Below are 9,254 nucleotides of genomic sequence, written 5' to 3'. Positions count from 1 at the left end.
GCGCTGTGGGCTGTATTGTGTTAACAAGCTATATCCATAATATAACATCCCGCCGCCTCGGCCGCTGGCGGCGAGAAGTCACACACACAAATGGCACTTAGGTGCAATGAGTATACATGTAGTATGAGAGCTTGTAGAATTGGGAAACCCATGCAATAAAATATCAGAACTCTGCCAGCTCACAGTGGGTGCAAACAATAAGAAGCCTGTAGGTATAATATGACACAGTATGACACAGTATATAAACATCCTGGACATCCTATAAAACAATTTGGTTGGCATAAATAAAGCATAGTTGAGCTAGACAGGAGGAAACTTTGATGTATAGTGTACCCAATCATGCTGGGATCAAAAGGTGTGACCTCGGCATGTTAATTTGAATAGCCCTAAATGTGCAATACAAGAGGTCTTCTTATGAGGTGAATAGGAGAATGCTGGAAAAGATTTGGTGGCAAAAGCAGTAGTTCCACTTCAATATACATTGGTTCAGTGTAGCATGGTATAAGCACACATGTATGGGGATTAGGGCCTCTTATCACAAATAGCAGAAATATAGTACATAGGCAGCGTTAGGCTGTAAATAGGATACATCCTGGAAAGGCTAACCAACTCTTATAAGTATCAGCATGGATAAGAAGCTACGCATAAATGGCCTGATAACAATTACACATACATTCAAATATAAAACAACTAATAGGTATTAGGAGTGCTTAGGTAGCGTTTTAAAAAACAAGCATAATTATAAGGAATGGCTCACTCCTCAAACATATAAATGTGGGACCTTGTGAAATCCAGGAAACCCCAAAAAAAAACGGTGCAACAAAATCTGGTAATGTCCAACTGTATCGTCTATGTCTCTATTGACTTAGCTATCAGATGAGCATGGTAGTTAACATCCAACAAGATATGGATGCATAGGGATTGTCCCATAGAAGATCAGCCAATTCCACAGTCTGGGAGCGCATGGTCCTCCAGTTTCGCTACACAGGCCTGCAGTTTGCTGCGACTATCTATTAACCAAGGCAGGCTAAGGTAAGGTAAGATGCACCCCAGAGGTATGTCCACATAGACAGCTGAGAAGAATATAGGGAGTAGGATTTGCCTCCGTAGGGCCCCGCAGCTATCAATTGTATGTATGTTGCTGTAAAGAACTGTGAGGGGCCCATACGATATCTGGTTAGCATTCTCCCAATTCTGTCGTCGTGAGACCGGAGGATTCCCCGTTGTGAAGCAAATGTCACTAGTAGCAGAGTCTGCTGTTGTGACCGTAGGTGTATCTGCAATGGCTACCGGGTTGGCACCATCCCCCCTTGAGAAGGTAACACTCATCTGACTCTGAAGGTCCGCGGCCCCGCGGGATCGCATTTGCTGAGGAGGCAGGTCCGCCTCATCACAAGGGCCATTAGTTGCAATGTCCCCAAAGTTCGCGGCAGAAGTATTAGTGGCAGGGAGAAAAAAAGCAGCCTCCAGCTGAGCTAGAAAAGATTCTTGGTGGTGGTGCAGCGCGCACTTAATTGCGTGTAGTAGGGTGAGAGGCTCCATGGTGAATGTTTGAATTACCTCCGGGGGTCCCAAATTAAGGGTACACAAGATCTGCAATAATTACGATCAGCACCTAAGCCACAAAACGATAGTTCAGTTTGCAGGCTGACGAGATTGCGTTGAGGGTTTCCCAGTATAGATGTCGATCTCCAGGCTGAGCCTCCTCGTGGTCTTAGAGACATAAAGTCCAAGTTCGGTTAGCTTCTGCTATGGAGAACCACAGAAAGCAGTCCAAATGTACTTCTTACTTTTTGCCAAAATAAAAAACTATAAGTGAAGTATGCAATCCATATATTAAGGCCATAAAATGTAAATATTGTGCAGGAGCTCTGTATCTGTGCGACCTATTGCTATGGCGGTTGGCTCCGCCCTTGCTTTCCTGTTCTTAATGTTCATTGACAGTGGTTTATGCTGATTGTTATTAATAAGGTTAAATAAGCACATTCTTTACATTAACTTATGTTCTGTTAGGGCAAAAGTATAAGCAAAAGTAATGATAATTGTAAGTTATAAATACATCATCTCCGTAAATCACACCTGGGTGCCATCAGGGGGTTACAGGGGTGACTCATGTCAGGGGCCAAATGGGCCAGGGTTCCCCATGAGGCAAGAACAACTATTATTTTCTTTAAACAATTTTGGCAGCCACCAGAGGGTATTACAGCAGAGTGCTACTGAGTGTGGTCAATTTTATTAAAATGAGTAAAGCATTAGCATTTGAGAGGATTTTTGAGTGTGCACTAAACCACTATGCGTAGTGAGACAGACTTGGCACTTAAAAGGATACTAAACACAATTTTTTTTCATTCTAGATTCAGATAGAGCATGCAATTTTAAGCAGCTTTTTAATTTACTTCTATTATCAAATTTTCTTCGTTCTCTTCCTATATTTATCTGAAAAAGAAGAAATAAAAGCGTTTGAGCCGGCCCATGTTAGTTTGAGAACCTGGGTTACGCTTGCTTATTGGATGGCTAAATGCAGGCACCTATTAGCAAACTCTATCCAGGGTACTGAACAAAAAATAGTCATGCTCCAAAGCTTCCATTCCTAACTTTTCAAATAAAGATAGCAAGAGAATGAATAAAAAATTATAATAGGAATAAATGATAAAGCTGCTTAAAATTGCATGCTCTATCTGAATCATGAAAGAAAAAATGTGGGTCCAGTAGCCCTTTAAGTTTGTACAGTGTGTGTCTGAGTCAGATGGCAGAGCACTTTCATTTGCAGAGGAGGTAGGACTTACATAGTAATTTTTTTTATTTCTTTGTGTAATTTTGGATTGTAACTTCAGTGTGGTAGTAGTATGGTGGGGCCAGGGGTCCATAAAAAACATTTATTTTTTTTAGCAATCTGCAGCAGTGTATTTATGATTATTTGACAATGCTGTAGAAATTCTATATTTAAAGCCATGCATAAAGGTTTCCTCCTTAATACACAAATGGTAGTTGCCCTTTTGAAAGATATTTTTTTTGTAATATATACATTTTAACTACATTTCAGTTTACTGCCCCTTTATGCAAGGACTTTACAGATGCAAGGAGGCATTTTATCTATGATTTTTACATATGCATAAAAAGTTATACTTTCAAACTAAGATTTCTCAGTGTTTCAAATGATACAGGTTAACTTAACACTGTTCAGTTTACAATACAGCTGACTTAATTTTGAAATACATACAAACGAGCCTAAATCATGCATTTAACCATATCTAATGGTATGAGACCTAGTGCCACGGCTTATGGTTCCACCAAGACCATATAGAGTACAGCATTTTCAAAATCCATAAGTACAGCTGACAGATGGGAACATGTTTAAACCATAATTGAAGTGTTGATCTTGTTTGGGGGAAAAAACACAAACATATGTCAACCTTTTAAAAGTACTTTTCTTCATCTAACCATCTACTGATAACATTAATCTACAATTTTGAATTCATAGAGTTTAATTTTTGTTTGCACATTTGCAAATCTGATTGTTTAAAAAGTGATCTCTTAATTTCTGCTATTTTTTTTATCATGCATGTCACACACTGTTTTGTTGTTGTTGTTGGTCTCTCTGTGAGAGTGGGTGTATATGTCTTTGTGCATTATCGATGTATGTCTGTGAGGGTGTGTGAGTATGTCTTTGTGCTTTTTCTATTTGTGTCCCTGTGAGGGTGTGTGTATGTATGTCTTTGTGTATTTCCTCTTGATGCCTCTGTGAGGGTGGATGCGTATGACTTTTTTTTTAAATGTGGATGTCTCTTTGAGGGTGGGTGAGTATGTCTGTGTGTTTTCTTTGGTTGTCTCTGTGAGGGTGTGTGTATGTATATGCAGTTTCTGTGGGTGTCTCTCTGAGAGTGTATGTCTCTCTGTTTTCTCTGGATGTCTCAGTGAGTGTGTGTCTCTATCTTTGTGTGTTTTATGTGTCTGTGTGTTGATGGGTATATTATGTTAGTGGGTGACTTGTAACCGACACATGAGGGCATTTTGAAACTCATATGATTGTCTGTAATACAGCAAACAACACCCACAACTTCCTTTAACATGTTTCTTAGATAGACATATATGGACATTTTATTTTACTCCTCTAACTGCATTTCCTGTAGCCTCATGATGCGAGACTGCTATATAACTGCTGTGTATACTTACAGTAAACGGAACTAGTGAGAAACACTCTCTGTTCTTGTGTGCTTTCTTGCTGTTCCCCGGAGCTCTGGAGAATCGTGTTCAATCAAGGTCAGAAACCATTTGAACTTATAACCCTAACCTTATACTATGAAAGCAGAAGCAACAATAGGCTACTGCTATATATATATATATATATATATATATATATATATATATATATATATATATATATATACTGTTACCTATAATTATCTTGTACCTTCATACTTGTGGTAGTGTGTTATTAAAGCACTGACTGAGAAATGGTGTTAATTATCTTATTTTTTTATTATTATCAATAATTTAAACAGAAACACACCACCACCCCTTGTCCATCAGTCATTTGTTGAACATGGCATTAACTTGGAGGCCCTGTTGGTCAAGACATGCCTGCAAAAACAACTCCATATCTTCTCTGTGCTGAAATACAAAGATGAATGGCTCCCTTGCTTCTGGTTCTTCTCTTTGCATCACGTTATCTATGGGCTTCTGGCGGTCATCTTCATTCATTGACACATAACTTGGCATGGTTATGCGCCCACAGAACAGTGCCTCATTCTTGACAACCCATTGTATAGCAATGTGTAGATCTTTAATGATTGCTGGCTCCTGTGTCAAGCACATGGGAGGAAACTTAGTCATAGTCAGAATCAAAATTGTTATTTTCATAATAAAAAAAAAAATCATTTAAGGGACACTCAAGTCAAAAACAGACTTTTATAAATCAGAAAGAACATGCAGTTTCCAATTTACTTCCATTATAAAATCTGCTTCGTTCTCTTGTTATCCTTTGCTGAAGGAACAACATTGCACTACTGGCAGCAAGATGAACACATATAGGTCGCGTTCGGGCAGCGCTCAGGAGCTAGTGGAGGCGCTTCACTTCCAGCGATGACGTGGCGCTAGGTGACGTCACAAGCAAGGGAGCTTAGAGAAAACGATTGCATGCGCAAAGGGATCTGCTGCACAATAATGAACGTTTTTAAATAAGCTCCCTTGTAGCTGACTGTAAAAATTTTTAAATTGTGTCTCTTTTTATTAGTGGAGGATTATTTTTATTCAAGCTGTTTACACAACACCGTTGTTCGAGAATGGTTTCCCCTGCCTCTCGGCAAACATTGGAACTCTGACCCACCTTCATTCAGCTGTTCTCAGCTCAGCCCCTGTAGCTTATCCTGCCCCATTCAGCTAATAATACTAAAGGTGCTGAGCTGAGAGCAGCTGAATGGAGGTGGGTCAGAGTTCCGATGTTTGCCGAGAGGCAGGGGAAACCAGAGACACTGGGGAAACAATTCTCAGCATAACACCGGATAAGCATGACAGCAGCATTTAGTACAGGGCAAATTGGAGATAGGTTACTTAGCCTATCTCCAATTTGCCCTGTACTAAATGCTGCTGTCAGACTTATCCGCCTCACCTGTCCCTCCTCTGCTGCTTATAAAAACATGGCAGCCTCCACAGCAAAACGTGTGTGGAGGCTGCCATGTTGCCAAGCGTCTGAGCTTGCTCTCAAAAGTGACAGCTTTTCCAGTACGATGGAAGCGCTGGGACTTATATCATCAGAGCACTCAAAAACGCCAGGCATCTCACTTGCAAATGTGAGGAAAACGCTACAAGCGAGTCCCAGTTTGCTTGGAGCGCTGCCCGAACGGAGCCATAGTCATCCAATCGCAAAAGACAAATGAGTGCAGGCAAAAATCAGCAGCTAGCTCCCACTAGTGTTGAATATGTGTGTATTCTCTTTCAGCAAGGGATAACAAGAGAACAAAGCACATTTAAAAATAGATGTGAATTTATAAGTGTCTTAAAATGACATGTTCTATCTGAATCATGCAAGTTAAATTTTGAATTTACTATCCCTTTATCTCCTTAAGGACTGCAGTTGTAACAGATGAAAAAAAATTAAATAGTAAAAATAATAAAAATAAATAGTTATGTAGGGTTAGGGTTAGATCTAGGCTTAGTGGTAGATCTAGGGGAAGGGTTAGATCTAGGGGGAGGGTTAGATCTAGGGGAAGGGTTAGATCTGGGCTTAGTGGTAGATCTAGGGGAAGGGTTAGATCTAGAGGTAGGGTTAGATCTAGGCTTAGTGGTAGATCTAGGGGGAGGGTTAGATCTAGGGGGAGGGTTAGATCTAGGCTTAGTGGTAGATCTAGGGGGAGGGTTAGATCTAGGGGGAGGGTTAGATCTAGGGGGAGGGTTAGATCTAGGGGGAGGGTTAGATCTAGGGGGAGGGTTAGATCTAGGGGGAGGGTTAGATCTAGGGGGAGGGTTAGATCTAGGGGGAGGGTTAGATCTAGGGGGAGGGTTAGATCTAGGGGGAGGGTTGGGGTTAAAAGGTCACTGAAGGAGAAAAAGGTTAATCGTAAAAATTGAAAATTGGGTATTTCAAAACTCAGGACAAAATGAAGAAACTGTTTAGCCATCTTGTTTTCTTGCGGGTTGTAGATGCGTAACAGATTTTGGGGGTAAAAGTAAAAAAAAAAAAGTGTGGTTTTTAATATTTTTTAATCATAATTTATAAAAATATTTATTAAAAATGATAAGATATGATGAAAATAATGGTATCTGTAGAAAGTCAATGTTATGGCGAGAAAAACGGTATATAATATGTGTGGGTACAGTAAAGGAGTAAGAGGAAAATTACAGCTAAACACAAACACCGCAGAAATGTAAAAACAGCCTTGGTCGCTAACGCTAAAAAATTGGTACAACAGTCAGGTCACTAAGGGGTTAAATATGGTAAAAAAAAAAAAAAGAGAAAGCAGCAAACCTTCTTCTTGTTTAAAGAGAACTGGAGGTTGTGGATGTCACATTTTTGTTGTGTAGAGTCAGTGGAGCTTTAAATAGTTCAGTATTGTTCATATAAAACAGTAGATAATACATAAAAAACTAAAGAATTACTCCTGTGATTTCCTGATCTATTTATAACTTAGAATAATCATTACATTTGCTTATACTTTGCCTTAACCTTATAAATGTCACTCACCATAAACCAAAATAATGCAATTTTGTTTTCAGAATTGTGCCTATTGGTTGTTTGATACATTAAAGTTTTATTGAAATAGAAAAAAAATTGCAGTGGAGGTCACATGTTTCCTGTCTAGAGTGGAGCTCCACTCTGCAGATAGACTACTTTGCTCCAGTCTGCAGCTAGACCCTTCTCCCGTGACACAAACAGGAAGAGACAGGCGGAGACTGCGGGAGAGAGTGACCCCCAGCACAGTGAGACAGTCTGACACCGAGACCACAGCTGTAGGTATCTAGAGACCTCCAATGTCGCAGGCATTTGCACGAGGGATATGTGTGTATGTCTGCATGTACATCAGTAATGTGTGTGACACCCCTAATCTGACAATAACAGACAGCTGTGTGTGACACCCCTAATCTGACAATAACAGACAGCTGTGTGTGACACCCCTAATCTGACAATAACAGACAGCTGTGTGTGTGACACCCCTAATCTGACAATAACAGACAGCTGTGTGTGACACCCCTAATCTGACAATAACAGACAGCTGTGTGTAACACCCCTAATCTGACAATAACAGACAGCTGTGTGTGTGACACCCCTAATCTGACAATAACAGACAGCTTTATGTGTGACACCCCTAATCTGACAATAACAGACAGCTGTATGTGTGACACCCCTAATCTGACAATAACAGACAGCTGTGTGTGTGACACCCCTAATCTGACAATAACAGACAGCTGTGTGTGTGACACCCCTAATCTGACAATAACAGACAGCTGTGTGTAACACCCCTAATCTGACAATAACAGACAGCTGTGTGTGTGACACCCCTAATCTGACAATAACAGACAGCTGTGTGTGTGACACCCCTAATCTGACAATAACAGACAGCTGTGTGTGTGTGACACCCCTAATATGACAATAACAGACAGCTGTGTGTAACACCCCTAATCTGACAATAACAGACAGTTGTGTGTGTGACACCCCTAATCTGACAATAACAGACAGCTGTGTGTGTGACACCCCTAATCTGACAATAACAGACAGCTGTGTGTGTGACACCCCTAATCTGACAATTACAGACAGCTGTGTGTTTGTGACACCCCTAATCTGACAATAACAGACAGCTGTGTGTGTGACACCCCTAATCTGACAATAACAGACAGCTGTGTGTGTGACACCCCTAATCTGACAATAACAGACAGCTGTGTGTGTGACACCCCTAATCTGACAATAACAGACAGCTGTGTGTGACACCCCTAATCTGACAATAACAGACAGTTGTGTGTGTGACACCCCTAATCTGACAATAACAGACAGCTGTGTGTGTGACACCCCTAATCTGACAATAACAGACAGCTGTGTGTGACACCCCTAATCTGACAATAACAGACAGCTGTGTGTGACACCCCTAATCTGACAATAACAGACAGTTGTGTGTGTGACACCCCTAATCTGACAATAACAGACAGCTGTGTGTGTGTGACACCCCTAATCTGACAATAACAGACAGCTGTGTGTGTGTGACACCCCTAATCTGACAATAACAGACAGCTGTGTGTGTGTGACACCCCTAATCTGACAATAACAGACAGCTGTGTGTAACACCCCTAATCTGACAATAACAGACAGTTGTGTGTGTGACACCCCTAATCTGACAATAACAGACAGCTGTGTGTGTGACACCCCTAATCTGACAATAACAGACAGCTGTGTGTGTGACACCCCTAATCTGACAATAACAGACAGCTGTGTGTGTGACACCCCTAATATGACAATAACAGACAGCTGTGTGTGTGTGACACCCCTAATCTGACAATAACAGACAGCTGTGTGTGACACCCCTAATCTGACAATAACAGACAGCTGTGTGTGACACCCCTAATCTGACAATAACAGACAGCTGTGTGTGTGACACCCCTAATCTGACAATAACAGACAGCTGTGTGTAACACCCCTAATCTGACAATAACAGACAGCTGTGTGTGTGACACCCCTAATCTGACAATAACAGACAGCTGTGTGTGTGACACCCCTAATCTGACAATAACAGACAGCTGTGTGTAACACCCCTAATCTGACAATAACA

The 9,254-nt window shown here is 40.9% G+C and overlaps 2 protein-coding genes across 2 annotated transcripts in view; one reads left to right on the top strand and one right to left on the bottom strand.

Moving 5' to 3' along the window:
- Nucleotides 1-4,455: 4,455 nt before the first annotated feature.
- LOC128643787 (structural maintenance of chromosomes protein 5-like) lies at nucleotides 4,456-7,231 on the bottom strand. The gene is made up of 2 exons (XM_053696600.1): nucleotides 7,181-7,231; nucleotides 4,456-4,800 (listed from the first exon to the last, which is right to left on the bottom strand). The coding sequence occupies exons 1-2, from the start codon at nucleotides 7,181-7,183 to the stop codon at nucleotides 4,531-4,533; spliced, it is 273 nt and encodes a 90-aa protein (XP_053552575.1). The 5' UTR covers nucleotides 7,184-7,231; the 3' UTR covers nucleotides 4,456-4,530.
- Nucleotides 7,232-7,286: 55 nt separating this feature from the next.
- The window catches only part of LOC128643786 (peroxisomal targeting signal 1 receptor-like), a 64,667-nt gene continuing 62,699 nt past the window's right edge, over nucleotides 7,287-9,254 (top strand). Inside the window, exon 1 of the mRNA XM_053696599.1 lies at nucleotides 7,287-7,446. The gene's annotated coding sequence lies outside the window, so the exon portion shown is untranslated. The remainder of the gene's footprint in view (nucleotides 7,447-9,254) is intronic.

Source organism: Bombina bombina, unplaced genomic scaffold, assembly GCF_027579735.1.
Source record: "Bombina bombina isolate aBomBom1 unplaced genomic scaffold, aBomBom1.pri scaffold_949, whole genome shotgun sequence".
NCBI lineage: Eukaryota > Metazoa > Chordata > Amphibia > Anura > Bombinatoridae > Bombina > Bombina bombina.
Note: the sequence above shows the minus strand (reverse complement) of the source record. Positions and strands in the feature narration are given on the sequence as shown.